Source organism: Acromyrmex echinatior, chromosome 17 (assembly GCF_024713525.1).
Source record: "Acromyrmex echinatior isolate Ae372 chromosome 17, ASM2471352v2, whole genome shotgun sequence".
Classification (NCBI taxonomy): Eukaryota; Metazoa; Arthropoda; class Insecta; order Hymenoptera; family Formicidae; genus Acromyrmex; species Acromyrmex echinatior.
The window spans coordinates 6,259,904-6,276,285 of NC_141868.1; the positions used below are offsets into that span (position 1 = coordinate 6,259,904).

Here is a 16,382-nt window from a genome sequence, read left to right on the forward strand (position 1 = left end):
AACATGTTACTTTTTAAAATGAATAACTGGCGACGGTAACGAATTATTTTTATAATTGTTGTAACCTGTTATTTTTTTAAGGTAACGTTTCCAATTCTACTTACTATAGTTAATTCGCATTATTACCTACCGATAGAAAAGAGAACTACAGGAGATATGTATTTATTCATCTATCGTATCCATCTATTATAGTTCGGATTTATCGACAGTCGATAATGATGCTATCTATATAAATCAGTATAAGAAAATTTTAAAATTATAAAACAATATATTAATAAATTTCTATTAAAACTTACTTTTTTTTTCTTGAAAAGAAACCAATGAAGCAGTGATTAGAACGTGCAATCTACACTCATTTAGATTCGAAATTGTCTCTGTCTCTCTCTTTCTCTCTCTCTCTCTCTATCTATCTATCTATCTATCTATCTATCTATCTATCTCTATCTATCTCTATCTCTCTCTCTGTCTTTCATTGCGATTGCATCCCAAAATCACAAGCGATGCGAGTTATATGTTTTGAGTGCTGTTCGTCGCAATTTCGAGCGAATTTCTTGAAAATTATGCGATCCTCGCTACGCTGGAGATAAACTGCAATCAATTCTGAAACGTTATCTCGAGTGTCAAGCGCAAGGCAGGAAAGAACAGAAAGGAGCAGCGATTCTTTCTTGACGAGTGCGTCTGTGAAGTTATAACCCTCATTGGCTTTTTTCTGTTGCATAGACAGCATCTTTTTGCTCATGATTTTTAATGATTTAGTGATACTAATCGTATTGTTAGTTTAAATTTTATTTATCTTGTCGGGAAAATATTAATATACGTTTCATTATTTAACCCTGCTGTCTATTTGACCCAAAATGTAATCTATTTTCTTATTAATATTTTATTTAAAAATATTTTTTCTCCAGTGTTTGATGATTGTTTTTTAGTATCTTTTTTCTATAAAAATTTTTATTTTTTATTTTTTGGAATTGATTAATCATATTGATCCAAACAATATAATTGTATAGTAAATTTAGATAGATTTAATTATTTAGACAGATTTAATACTTTAAAAGTACAATTTATCGGCAGTATTGGCCCAATATATTCCCAACATATCCAATAAATTGCTTCTAGGGTAGCAAGATTAAGCTATTGTAATAATGTATCACTTAATGTATCATTTGAATCAAGACTAAATGTATTGATATTTTATTAATTTAATTGACATTTCATTTACTTTTTTAAATTAAGTTTGTAGATTAACTTCTTAATTAGACTAATTTTCATAGAAAATGGAGGATGAACGCTTAATTGGCAAGGACACAAAGACAGATGAGAATACTGAGACCAAACCTAAGGAAACTCTAGGCTTAATCACTACAGTAGCCCTGGATACTCTGCATCGTGATGTTAGACGTGTTCTACAGGAGTATGAAGAGGAGCATAGGAAAAATAAGTAATATTTTGTACAACAATTGTGATTATTTAGAACAAATATGTAAATTTTTATGACGTTACACTCATATCATGACATATGTTTATATTCAGGAAGTATAGAGCTTGGCTGAAGGACACCCTGCACCATCGTAGCCAATATACAACGCTCTGCTGGACCTCTGCGATCGCGCTGTTGATCAATGCCATTATTCTCATCGTTGCGTTCTTTACGCTTAATGAAACATGGTAAGTTAGATGGAAATGTACCTTTATGTGAAATTTTTCTTGTTTTTTACTTATTCTATTTATTTTTGGGACAATAGCAGCTTCATAAATAAGTATTATTACAGGTATTCAACACTGCCGTATGAAGGACTGATAGTCTGTTGTTTAGTAGTATTGAATTTTATCTTAGTGGTATCGGATAATAAATTACGACATGAAGAAATTCCTCATAGAGTGAAAATTCTTCTTGATCAACTCAATGGTATGTATTTAGATAAGGATTACCTTGTAATTTTTATTTTGTTTCAAAATTGAAATTTACAAAATTGAAAATTACAAATATAGAAAACCTAAAGTACACGATGCAAGTTTTCCTGTTGATTAGTTGCTTGTGATTTAGTAAATTTTTATAATCGCACTACATAGAACATGGAATTTATAGTAATTTACTAAATAACAATTTAGCAGGAAAAAACGATGCTTAACATGAATTGCAGTTTCTATGTACATACAATTATTTTTTATTTGCCAATATTTGCCTATAATATATAAATATGTCATCTAAAATTACTATTACTTTAATTTTGCTTTCTTAACATTCTTCTTTTGTTATTTGCATTTCAATAAAATTATCATTATTGTTATTAAATCTTGCAATGGTAGTGTTATACAAGTGTTTCAAAATTGCAGTTGCACGTTCCACATGTCAATGGAGGTCTGAGAACTACCCACATTTGTGCAGTCCGCAATCCCCTTGCTTGACCTTGCAGTGGACGTATCGTGATGGTGAAGTAGTCAACTTGCCGTGGGCCTTATTAGTGGCCGGTGATATAATCGTGATGAAGCCAGGCCAGCAAGCACCTGGATATTGCGTGCCATACAACGTACGTGACTTGAATTCTTTCAGATCCATCATAGATCTCACAGATGTTCAGTCTTCAAGATATCGAAGTTAAACAGAGATTTTGCTAAAACACTGTGTAGAATTAGACTTCTAATCGAACTTCAACGTAGATTTCTAGATGTTCACTCTTCAGAAGTTGTATAGAGATTTTACTGAAATAGTTAATCAAACTGTTCAAAAGCAAATTTCTTGTAGCTGATTGAACTTTCAGGATCCAGAAGCGCCTGTTTTGCACGCAAGAGAGACTTACAGTGTGTCAGTACACAGCGCGAACGAAATCTTCTCCATGCCGCAGTCCCGCATACCTCTGAAGAGTAAGATCTACAAACTTCAGGAAACACCGTACTTGGTGAATCTGCGAATGGCGCTCGATCAAGCTCTCGATCGACCAGTAACTTATTACAATCGCAAGCGTCACTTGCTGATGATCTGCTGCATTGAGCACTTGACCTATCCGATACTCGTGATTGTTATCCTTGTGATCAATCTGCTCCGTTATCTATATCTGACAGACTATTTTGGCACTGGTCACTGGAGTGAAATGTTTCTGTTGCAACCGATCGCTGTGAGTCTTCCGTTGTTACCATTGGTGTTTCCCGCCTGTTGGATATTCCTCAATTGCTTCGGCATGGCTCGTTTCAAAGCGTTGTTCAAGCTTTATCTGTCCGCAAAAAAGCTCCAGGTCAGTATTGATTTAGAAATTAATTATTTATAAATTAAAACATTAACATAATTATAGCTCTATATGAAGAAATTAGTATTTTATATATTTATAGAATTGTAATCATAATTTTATACATTTATTCACGCGCATACAGAATTACATTATTTTATCCCAAATGTAGTAACATTATAAGAATTCTATATGAAATCTCACATGATGAAAGTTCTAGACAAAAAAATCGTAAATAATATTATGAAGAGTTTATTAGAAAATTTAAATTTGTCTATGAATTTTTTATTTAAATTTGCCTTTTTTTATGTCTTTTCTTATGATTAACAATAAGAATAAATGAAATTAACCGGTATTCATAGTTTTTATAGTTAAGAATATCTGAAGTATAATTTTAAAATGTGAACCAATTAGAGAATATTTTAAGACAATTTTTGCTTGAGATGGTCTTGAGATTAAGAATAGACTATGAATATTATTTGTTAAGAGTACTTGCGAATTGATACATTATATTCAAAATTATGTAACTATGATGAATTTATAATCATATATTATTCATAGAAATAAATTCTTTCTTAATTTTTAAAATTTTATTTAAAAAATGATAAGGATTTAGGTATGTATGTAACATAATATAGAGAGACATTCATAGAGATTTTTATAATTTTTACGAATTAAAAATTATTATTAATTACAAAATGTTACACTGATTTATAATTTTTATAAATGTAGTTTGTAGATCCTTTTGAAGACGCAGAAATCAATGGTCCCAATCATCCGGACGTAGTGTACAACTGGCTGGAACTCAAAGAATATTTCTTCGATATTCTTTTCGGCAACGAGCACATGATGTCGCGATCGGCGAGCATTCTGCACGTTCTGGGCTCTGTAACCGTGAGTATCGTAGCACAAATTGATTATAAACTGAGTAATCAAGTAATAATGATTATCAATATATTTTTGTAGGCGCTGTGCTGCGTAGATAAGAAGGGAATTCTCTCATGGCCTAATCCCACGGCGGAGAAAGTATTTTTCCTACGTAACGCCAATATTTTGTCGCCGAGCTCGAGGTAGTCATCTTATAGTCGCGGACCCAGTTGGGGATATAAGAATCCGAGTATCTAAAAATCCAAGAATTTGTGAATTTGCCCCCTGAGATGAAGGAATTTAACGTAACTTAAATTTGTGAAATCATTCGGTGGAATCGTATCGACGCGATTACAGTCCCGTTTATTTTACAGTACCGGCAGCGTGGACAAGACGACTGACAAGAATCAGGAATCCGAGGAGACCAAGGTGAACTCCAACAGAACGTCTTACGTACAGCATGGTAAGGAAGGATGGGAGACAACGAAAGCCGAGTGCGCAACGTAACGTCCGATGCTTCGCAGATATGTCGCACTCCACCGCCGAGGTCCTGGATCTCACCCACGATCATGCCCTGCCGTTCCGACTGCAGTTCGACGATCACTCGTGGCGACAACATCTGAATTCGCTGAAACCGCTTGGTCTGGCGATCCTCCTCAACACGTGCAACATGGACACGCAGGAACACTACACGCAATTCTGTTGTCACGTCACTTGCGAGGCTCTCTACAATGAGAACTTGGTCCCAGTGACGAACAGACGGTACATTGTCCTCTTTTTTTTCTCATTTACGATTTCTTAGGAGTTGCGATTTTTCTACAAAATCTATTATTGAAAATGTATTCAACAGATGTCTGTGCGAACTGGCGAAGCAGATCGGTTTCCAGGATCAAGCGCAGAAAATCTTCCAACTGGAACAGCAACTATGTACATTTAGACATGTAGTGAGTATTGATAATTCTTTGCATGTAAAAATTTAGGAAAATATTTTTTTTTAATCAATTATCTGCAATCTGATTTTTTTTGGAACAGACGAAATTTCACTCAAATTTCCTCTTCATTTTTGCTCAAATTTCAATTTAAAGATTTTAATATTTGAATTTAAAAATTATTTGGTGATGTAACAGAGATATTGAGAGTAATCTTGAATTTTTTTTCTGTTACATCGCAAATAGTTTTTTAGAAAAAGTAAAAATATTTGCAATTAGGAGAGTTAATTCATAATAAGATCACTTTTTGCTAAAATTCTGAAAATTAATCGCACATTTTAGCAATCACTTAAATTGTTTTGAATTGAAGTTTGAATAATTCTCTATAAATCAGTTTTTGTCAAATTCTTAGAAGAGTCATCATTTTAAAAAGATATTATTTGGAGAGGAATAATTTATATTATAAAAGCGAATCGATTAGAAAAGCAAACTAAAACGATCTGTTTGATAGCAACCAGAGATGGTCAGGCGGGACATAAAGTTCGCGCGTTCACTGAGCATTGCGACAAAGTTGAAATTCCCGTTTCCTCACATGGTCGCCGTAGTCGTGAAAGAGCGCAGCGGTGGTGGTCTACAGTTGTTGACACAAGGAACGGCTGACATAATTCTGGACTCGTGCATCGAGTATTGGGATGGCCACGATCTCTGCCCTCTTTCCGCATCAGACAGGTATATCGTTCGGTTTAGATTCCATTAATCTCTTAAATGGAAACTGATTGTGTATTTTAAAGAAGTAAAAGAAAATTACAAAAATTCACTAGATATTGATCAATGAATTTAAATCATAAATGTTACAAATATTAATTATAAAAATTAATGTGCTCATTTTTGTAATTTTCATCTCGTTTCAAAATACAATCTGTTTTCTGGATTATTCTATTGTACAAGAATTTTTAAAACGTTTGATGCATAAAGATCAATTGTTATATATTAGTCTTGATGATTTCTCCTTTTGCAGGAAAAAGGTTCAAGACTTCTACCAGAGGACGAGCTTAACCTCGTATTGCACCGCATTCGCTTATCGACCGCTGACGCGCGCCATCAGCGACAACATGTCCGAGATATATCTGGAGCTACCAGCGGATAGCAAACATTTGTACACACCTCACAGGAGTCCGACTCCTTTACCGTGGGACTTCAGAAATGTTCTCGATCCCAGAGTACGAGGAATATTGGGACAGTTTCATTCGACAGGTAGTTACTAATTTAATGGATATTATATTGTAACTTTGATTTTTTAAAATATCTCAATAGCAGAACGAATCAAATATATATATATTAATTTCATGCTTTCTTATTTTTCATTTGGATTTCTTGATATTATAATTTTTTTTTATATCTCACTCATTTAATCTAGATATATTTTATATTATTTTAATTTCTTAATTAATTTGTTTTTAATTCGCAAATATTTCAATTGTAATAAAAATATGGCTTTCTTTTCAGATTCCTTGCTGTGTAACGAAAATAAGGATGATAACGTGAACGATATTGAAAGCTGTTTCGAGGTGCAGTGCAATCAGGTTTTCATCGGAATGGTTACCATGCAATATCAGGCACAAACCGATATGGTGCGATATTATTATGGTCAATGGTTAATAATTTGTACTGTGAACACAATAAATTAATATATATATTATGACTACAGGTACAATTGATTGAACAATTGGATAGAGCATGCATAAGGTTTGTGCACTTCAGCAAGGAGAACGAACTGCGCTCGCGTGTTTTCTCAGAGAAAATGGGCTTGGAGAGCGGCTGGAATTGTCACATCTCATTACTCAGCGAGGGGGCCAGGTATCGTTTATCATCGAGACGCGATGACATCGCCGTTTTTCTCTCAATGTTTCTTGAATTTCTTATGGGGCATATCCGCGACTTACCGTCAGTGTCTCTGATCCAATTCTCTAAAACTTTTACAAATGAATCTCACTTTGAAGAATGAAATCTCACTCTTAAAGATTGAAAATTGAGCCGCTCTTTTTTTAAGACTGGCTCAATTTTCACTCTTTAGAATCAGATTCCACTCTAAAAAATTTAGAGAGAACGTCCTCTTATCATCTCTTAATTTTTAGACAGTACATTTCCTTTTACAAGAGGGAAGGAGAAAGAAAAGATTTTTTAAATGAGAAAAAATATATTTAAGAGAGGTGTGTTTCCGATTGAAAGAGATAATTGTAGGATCAGAGGAGAGAGAGAGACACGCATGTGGGAAAATTGCATGCATATGACGGAATAAATCTCTTATTCTTTTTAGAGCGAGCTGCCATGAAGCTCGAATGTAAAATATATACATGTATTGCAGGAGACAGCAAAGGCTGGAGAGATATCCGCATATGCCCCCGTCGTATATGTTTGTCTATACGTCTTTTCTTACTTTTGTAATTATTAATATTGCATGTTCATCGTTGCTACACAGGATATCTCGAGAAAGAATATTACAAAATCCAGTTTGTACACACACTTGATTTGAATACAGATTAATAATATAACATATTATATCCTTTGATTTCTATAGTTTGTGTTAATACAGATCAACTCAAATGTTTATTTTTTATGTGTCGTATAAAAATCTATTTAAAAATAAAACTTTATATATTTAGATATATAAAGATACCATTTAAGAAAGTATGCATAAATAGATCAAACGATCTTTAGAAATTCTGAAAATTATGGTTTGAATTAAACTTAAGATTGATCCTCAAACTTAAGTTTAATTCAAATCTCAAAATTTCTCCGAGACATCCTGCAGTATCACTAATTTTAAAGATGTCGCGATCATTTTGGCTGCAGTGTCTTAATACCTAACATGTATAACTAATATCTCTTTTTTTTATTCAGGACAGAGCCGCACAATAACAATAATTTTATTTTATTTTTACTTTGTGTCTCTACTGCTTTATAACCATTTTTTTAATGATATGTTAACTAATGTGGAGCAATTTATTGCAATTGCAAATTGACGCCTATTGAGAATTTTCATTATGCAAATACACGATTACTCGCGCGAAGATTACACAATTATATGTACTGTAATTAACACACACATGACAATATTAGGTCCGAGAGTCCAGTGGGTTGGTGGGTGAGCCAGGCAGCAGCCATGTCCTCACCCACTCCCTCACCCACGGCCCAATCTCATCAGCCTAATTACTCCTGCATGGACGAGGCCAGCCACTTGCTTAATCGTGTCTTACCTCGGTACGTTACACCGATTACATGCAGAAATAACTCACTATATACGCTGTACAATATGAAATCAGATTTCTGCTTTGCTTCAAAGAAAGAAAAAAAGCTATTAAAAGGACAGCATAGCACTATAGAATGCACGAGATCTAATCTAATAGAAGATTACAAACATTTGGATAATGAGAAATGAATTTGAAAAAATGAAGCATTAATCAAAATATCATGAAAATATGCAAATATTTAAAATCTCATGCTCTTCTATGGTTAATCGATCGCAAAACATGCGCAGCATGATGAGAGAATTTTCATTTTTTTGTTATGGAAGCTTTGTCGTGTTCGAAAGAATGAATTAACATATTCTCTTGGCTTCTTAGCATTAATGTACTTCTACTACTCACCGTTGTGATTAGCGAAGTGTCGAGCAATCAGAGAGTATCCATTAAGAAAGAATAATTCTCATTTTAGCACCAATCTGAACAACAGCCGAGCGATGAGCATGTCGGCGCCAAGCGCTATCAACACTGACTTCTCGACAGTGAAATTCGACGATGAAACAACCGAGTGGAATAATACAGGAACATCGCAAGTCAAGAGCACGATGAGCCACAGGTTGCTGTTGATATCTCTAAAGCAGAATAAAAAACAATTTCTAAAACATACTCGATGCTATTTAAGATTTCATGATGCTACAGAGATAACAAACTGTCGAGCAGGGAGCAGGACACGGTGAGAAGCGAGGACAGCGTCCTGGTGCAGAGCGTCGATTTGGGATCAGGCCAGGAAGCTTGGAGATCCTTGAGCTGCCTCACCGACAGCACCGAACAAAGTGCGCCAGTCAACTTCGATTTATCGAATAGGGTAAGATGATCTTCTCTTGGATTAAATCTAATAAATGTTTATGACAAAACATAACATAAGAAGGTTGTTAAATTTTGGCTGTTGTATTCTTTATCAAGAAGAAACATCGGAAACGTCGAAGAAATGATTACCATAAATCTAAAAGTTGTTTAATAAAATATTGCAAGAATTAATCAACAAAACAACTATATTGTTCGATATATAATTTAATCTTCGAACTTTTTTATTTTGACCGAAATAGCCTTTACTTATTCTGCGTATATAGGCTAAACTGCCGAGGGGCATAGACAAGATACGTCCGCACATCGAGCTGATAGATAACGTTCCTTTACTCGTGTCCCTATTCACCGACTGCAACACCACAGTAACCCGCGAGATGTTGCATATAATGCAGGATTATGGCGAGGTGGTGTGTGTGCTTGGCTCCTCTGCCAACGCCGAGAACATGCCCATCTTCATGCAGGCTGACGCAGGGTAATTTATAATAATTATGATCTCACTGATTCAATCGATTATAATAGGATTGTCACTTGGAAAATTGAGAAAAATCAGAGAAATTGAAATTGATCACCGGGAAAAGTTAGGGAAAAATGTAAAAAAGTCTGAAATTTCGAAATTTGTTCACAATTCTCTACTGCTCCTATTCCAAATAATTGTTATAATTTTTTAAATATTATATCTGTCGTTTATAATCAAAACTTGTGCACTTTAAATGATTTTAATAAAATAATTAAAATTTATATTCATTGCTTGATATTCAATATCATTGTATTTATTGGTCTGGCGTTTTCATTGCTTTAGATATTATGTTAATGTAATGTTTGTTCTCTATACTATTTTTAAATTTTAACGTGAATTTTTGAATTTACGATACTTATGAATACTTTGTGCACTTTGACACCAATAAGGACTTTTATTATTTTTATATCTCTAACATATATTGTTACGAACGTAATATCAGATTCATGATGACAGGATTCTTTTTTCCAAAATTAATTTATTTTTTGCTGGCTTGAATTTGCATCCAAAATTGTACTAAGCTTTTTTGTGTTATTTTTAATAATATAGACTAGCTTTCCCTACAATCCTTGAGTCTAAAATGTTAAAATTTACATATTTTATATTATTACTTATGGAAAATGTTCTATTTTCATCTGGAAAATCTGGAAAAGTCAGGGAATTTTAAAATTCATTTTCTGTGGCAATCCTGTACAAGGATTCAGATATTTCATTCAGATTTTCAGGCAAGATTCCTAAAAAATTTTGAACAAGTGGTCAATCACATAACTTTTTCCTTAAGGCGGAAATGTGAAAAGTCAGAATTTTTTGTATGAATGTGTTAATGTTTTCGATCATAGCAGGTTTTAATTGAAAATGCTAACTATGTATGCACATACAAACGTAAAAATTTTTACTTTTCACATTTCCGCTCTAGAGAAAAGTTACATGATTGATATCCAGGGTATTGATCATGTAACCTTTGCTCTAGAGCGAAAGCGTGAAAAGTGAAAAATTTTATATATACATGTACATATACACATACATAAATGTTCATACAAAAAATGTTCACTTTTCATATTTTCACCCCAGGGAAAAAGATACATAATCGATACTATTACATCCCGATAAAATCCTCTTATTCTTTATCATAGATATACGATTTATACCCTACTTTTTATTTTATCTCTCGCTAGGTTAATATTTCCCTATTTTATCTTTATTTCAAAATCGAAAATTCCTTTTCTCTTTTATAAGAGGGTACATTCAGTTTCTTTATTTAAACATTCAAACCAACAGATAGATCACGTTATATACTTTTATACGTCATACAAATTATCTACAGATTATTCTAAAGAATGTCTAAGAATATCACACGATCTTTCTCAAAGAAGCCCTTCTATAAAATAACAAATATAAAAGCGTACATTAATAATAATGTATATTATATTAGCATTTAACGATTAAGTAATTAGCAGTAAAATAGAAATCTTCCTGAATGCGAAAACGATTATCTTTTTTCCCTTTTTCTTTTTCTAATAAAGTTAAATTAATTTTAAACATATGAATGTAGTGAATTCGCCTCGCATAAAGGATATTAAAGAAAAATCGAATTTTTATTACTACAAATTGTTAAAACTCAACTATTACTTATTAAGAATAAACTTGTAGAGTGGGGAGTAGGGCTTACGTGGAACCTTGCTGCTTTATCTCAAGGAAAACGCGAGTATAGGTTCTACCAAATTTTGAGGAGTGTCGATTGGTTCTGAAACATTCCCACACTCATTTTCAAAATATAAAAGGAGCAGTCAGTCAGTCAGTCAGTTAATTATAATTACAGTTATACAATCAAGGTGAGAACTATCCTCGCGCTTCATCAGAACCTCACGCATATATGAATATATGAATATCTGAGGGGTTGTTGCGACTGTCGCTGCCAATAGCGTGGCCCCCGTTTACGACGGTTCTCCGGAACATTATTATTATAATTCTTTTTTTGCATTACTTCCATGCTTATCAAAGGCGGACGAAGACAAAGAGAAAAGAGATTAAAACATATTACATTGAAAAACGGAAAAAATCTCAATAGCAATACCCAGTAACAATACCCAGAATTAAATTTCTAAAGAAATATCTATATAGAGAGATTCTAATTTTGTCGATTCAATGCAAAAATAATGTTTCTAATCGAAGTTTTCTAAAGATTTGTAAATCGATTATAGAGTGGCAGTGGAGCCCTTGTATCCTCAGGTATGTCAGAAGGTACCAGTATTGATATCCCCTACGGAGAGCCAAGGAATTTCTCCTGTTGATCTGAGTAGAGCACTAAACTCTGTTACATGTTCACTGAGTGTGAAACGCGAGGATCCTGTAGCAATTTTTCATCTCATTATGGAGGTATGATTCCAAAAAAATAAACGAGAAGATATTGAACCATGACAAACAATAATAAACTTTTTCTTGTATGCACACAGGCTCGTCATTACATGAAGAATCTATGGAATTGTATACAATTTTGGCTGTGCTGTGTAGTTACGCTCTCATTTGTACAAATGCTGTCGGCGTTTCTACTGCTGCCGCCACTGTTCTCCATCGATCAAATACTCTGGTTGTGCTGCTTGATAATTCCCGTACTGTCGACATCCATGATCACCACGCCGATAGACTCGACGATAATGCAACGCGCGACTGGGAAAAATCAATGCGTGGTCAATGGAGAGGTGAGAAGAGCCAAGGATAAGTGTATGATATTAGTGATTTTTTTGAAACTCGTGTTTTATATGATCCAAATCATATAAATCCAAATTATAAAGGAGGAAAACGCTATTTTTTACTCTATTTTTATTATTCATTTACTTTATCATTTTATACTAGTATTTAATTTTGATATATAATTTAAATGTATAAAGTGTGAATTTGAGAAAAAAGGAGTAAATCCGTGATCAGAGATTAAATTTGAGATTGAATTGGAGTTTATCAATCAAAGCAAAATTCATTAAACTTAAGATTGATTTTCTTTTTTTTGATTGGTTAAATTCTGATCCAATCTCAATCTCTGGTTCAATCTTCTAATCTGATCACGGCTTAAAGAGTTTTGTGGAAACACTGATTTATAGTATACACTGACATATAGTTTACAAATTTTGAATAATTTCAGTCAAGAAAAGAAAACAACTTTATTTAAAACATTTGGGCACTTTGAATTCAAATTTGCCATAAAAAAATATAGGTATCCATAGTTCGTTCGTAATCTCAAGTCCATCTCAAGCAATGTCTTAAGATGCTTTTTTTTTCCAAATAATTTAGATGCGACAAGTGATGAACAAGGCGAACAAGATGTTTTCAGGATTAGATAATAATAATTGAAAAATATTAAGGATATTGATTCAAAATTAAACAAAAATTAAACGCTCAATTCTTCTGATTTTTTTCTAATTTCAATAAAACTTCATTATATATTTCGAAAAAAAGTGTAAAAATCCAATTTGTCTTTTTTTATCTGATCGAAATATTAGGTATAGTAAAAAGAAATCCATTTATTAGAAAAATAATGGATTTCTTTTTACTACACCTAATATTTTGACGGCAGATTCAGCGTCGAAAATTCTTATCCTAGAAACAGTCTTCAATTGCTCTTGCATAAAACCTTGTAAATTGATTATATTTAATAATTTTAATTTAATAATTTTATTTATCAACATTAATTCAAATTTCGAGAACAGAGATGACACTGAGAAATACATTATAGGTCACACTATTCGTGTTATGGTGCTATGGCAGCAAGTTCTTGCCAACGGTGATCACAGTGATTCTCTCGCAGTGCATCTCGTTTCTGACGCTTTGCCCCGTCTACGTACCACAGAACTCCAAGTGCCTGTACATATATCCGGATCCGCGGGACCAGATTTGGGGCGGCTGGGGTAGCAAGCCGATTGTCGTTCTGGTCGTACAGCATTTCGCTCTCACGCTTATAGTTCTGCATTTCGGTAATTATGCACCAACGATATTTTAATCTCCTTATTAATATATTGGCATATTGTCAAAAAGTTTAATCTAGTTTGTCAAATCTTTTATTTTGTAGAAAATTACTCAATTTTAATTTTTTAATTTCTATTAATCGAAATAGTCTTTCTTCTGTCTTCAAGTTCAGTTTTATTTTGGCTTTTTCCAAAATTTTACAATTCTTCAAAAAGTTATGCATTATTAATTTTTTTAAATCAAAATTTAACTGAAATGTTTAACTGCAAATATTTTACATCAATACGCTTACATACACTTGTTGACATATCACACACTTGTTCACATATCATAGACATACACTTATTAACATTACATCATACACTTATTAACTTATACATCATTCATTCATTGATATATGCGAACAATATTTAAAAATTCATTAATATCTATCTTTTCTTTCAGTTACGATATCTGTTAGCTTTGTACACAGGGAATACTCGATATGGAAGAAAAATCCTATGAGTAATTGCACCTGGTTTCTTGGTGTATTTATTGTGTAAGTAAAAATTCTAATTTTACTTAAAAAAATTGGTTCTTTTAGAAAAAAATCTTTAGATTATAGATTAAATTCTAAAATACATCTATCATTATTGTTGTAGATTGTGTGTGCAAGCGATATTCTCTGGTATAATGTTCCGCAAATTTTGGCGAGAAGAGAGCAAAAAGATCGAAAACTTCCCGCTACACGTGCCATTATTCTTTCTATTCTCTGTTCCGCTGACGTTTGTAATTAACGAGTTGATCAAGTGGCAAGAGATCAAGTAAGTCAGTTTCATATGCCTTAAGTCATTCACTGCAATTTCTTCGAAATTAATTAATATTCATATTTCTTTTTTTTCAGAGTGAACGTGAGATATCAGAAAAGGGCACGTTTGGAATTTGGCACAAAGCTAGGAATGAATTCGCCATTTTAATCCAATTTGCAGCATCAATTTGACGTCTTCGAAATATCAAATGTGTTTTAAAAGATATACGGGTATATCATTAAGTGTATATATTATTAGCATGTATTTTATCGAAAGTACTGGTATTATGATTTAGTTGCTGCAGACTCGAGAAATTCAAAGGGCTCGAGGATCTTTAAGAGCTTCATGTACTTACAATGCTGTGTCAAATATTGCCAAATTTGATTAGACTTGAGCAAAGCCGGTATTTTCTATAGCGATGTGTGTATTTATATTTTGCGACCATCGATTGCGAGCTTAAATGAGCACCATGGACGAATTTTCTATCTCGTTTTCATCAAACCGTTCCGATTAAAGTGGTTTCTTTTCGATGAAATTATTTACGAGAAGCCGCAAAAACATCGTTAAGGCATATTATTTCTCTCACTTTTGATTCTATCATTATTCAAGATGTCCCACATAGGTATCGCTTTAGGTTTCATTTATTTAAAAAAAAAGAGATTATTTTAATAGTTTAAAAATTATAGAAAGATTGTTTCGCGTTCTTCTAATATCCATAATAATGCGAGCGTGCCTGGGAAGTTTAGACATCTTGCATTTGACGATCTTATCATTAGTGTTATGTAAAGTACTTAAACATAAATATGTTCCTACTGATAACTTTGGTATCCTCGTTGACGTTCGATTTCGCCCGAGCTCGTTGTAGAATCGCACAGTTGAGAAATTAGGCGTTTTTAGCGTTTGAACGCAACGATAGTTATTTATTTATCGTGATCACAGATTAGTGAGGATTTTAGCGAATTAAATGTAATTCTGCGAGTTGATTAGATAGTAACGTCGAACTAAATTCGAATTGTAGCAGTGATAGTCTCGCTGGTACGAGACAATGCTCTGGTTGTACGAGACAGTGCTCGGTCACATCTGGATTGCATAGAGTTCTTGATTTCCAACCGATAAAGTGGAATATAATCATAATCGCGATTTTCAGAACGGCCGAGCTTCCACAATTAACCGCAAACTTAATTTCTTCCTTTGCACTGCTTTTGCATTATTTGATTTTAATAATGATACTTTATATACAAACATGCACGTGCATATACCTTTATTGTTCCTTTTCTTTACTCTAAATTGATGACGCAATTTTCATATGTTGTGCAAAGTGTGTGAGTGGAGATCATAAAGGAAAATTATTAAAGATAGTTGTTGCTAGATCTAATAAATGTACACATATTTATAGTAAAAGAAATTCATTTTTTTTATATTTTCAGAAAATATGATGTTTATGAAGCAAGTTACAAATTTTCAAATAAGCACTTCTTGTTTAAATCTTACATCAGAAATCCATTTTTTCTTGCCTTTTATTATGTGATGATTGAAACAAATGAGTTCGATTCTTTATGTTATACGAACACAAGTCAAAGGTCTGATTATAGTCTTTGTTAAACGATATTCCACATTAGCAAATTTATTTTAAACTTCCGTTATACTATGGTGTATCGTTTCAATGCTGTTAATACTGCATTCTACGTTTAGTTTTATGCAATAAAAAAGATGTTTTTTTAAAGAGAATAAAATTTTCATTAAGCAATACTCCTATGATAAATTCATTTTATGAGTACTCGGATATCGATTAGTTGTACTTAGTACAATTAATGCTGTACGTTTACGATTTTTCTTGATCAATTTTTCTTATCACTGGAATGACTTCTATCAGTCTTTTTCATCGGAGTGTACAAACGCTATTAATTTAACGCTACTAACTTAATTACATTAATTAGATTCTAATTAAACTTATAAAAATCGATTTAAATTAAATCTAATTTTCTGAAACATCA

At 32.9% G+C, this 16,382-nt stretch overlaps 1 protein-coding gene across 3 annotated transcripts; it reads left to right on the forward strand.

The window, feature by feature from the left end:
* Nucleotides 1-455: 455 nt before the first annotated feature.
* Nucleotides 456-14,807, forward strand: l(2)k05819 (transmembrane protein 94-like protein l(2)k05819). Of its 3 annotated transcripts, none has more exons than XM_011054812.2 (25): nucleotides 456-672; nucleotides 1,272-1,438; nucleotides 1,531-1,665; nucleotides 1,770-1,906; nucleotides 2,335-2,528; nucleotides 2,760-3,230; nucleotides 3,954-4,115; nucleotides 4,188-4,291; nucleotides 4,463-4,551; nucleotides 4,613-4,850; nucleotides 4,939-5,032; nucleotides 5,529-5,746; nucleotides 6,036-6,271; nucleotides 6,524-6,648; nucleotides 6,726-6,874; nucleotides 8,138-8,278; nucleotides 8,732-8,875; nucleotides 8,959-9,124; nucleotides 9,390-9,598; nucleotides 11,845-12,019; nucleotides 12,097-12,342; nucleotides 13,371-13,608; nucleotides 14,045-14,138; nucleotides 14,242-14,403; nucleotides 14,484-14,807. In XM_011054812.2, the coding sequence occupies exons 2-25, from the start codon at nucleotides 1,275-1,277 to the stop codon at nucleotides 14,554-14,556; spliced, it is 4,164 nt and encodes a 1,387-aa protein (XP_011053114.1). In that variant the 5' UTR covers nucleotides 456-672; nucleotides 1,272-1,274; the 3' UTR covers nucleotides 14,557-14,807. The 3 variants fall into 3 exon arrangements, with proteins under 3 accessions (XP_011053114.1, XP_011053115.1, XP_011053116.1); XM_011054813.2 differs by having other exon boundaries at nucleotides 8,980-9,124; XM_011054814.2 differs by lacking the exon at nucleotides 8,138-8,278.
* The last annotated feature ends 1,575 nt before the right edge of the window (nucleotides 14,808-16,382 follow it).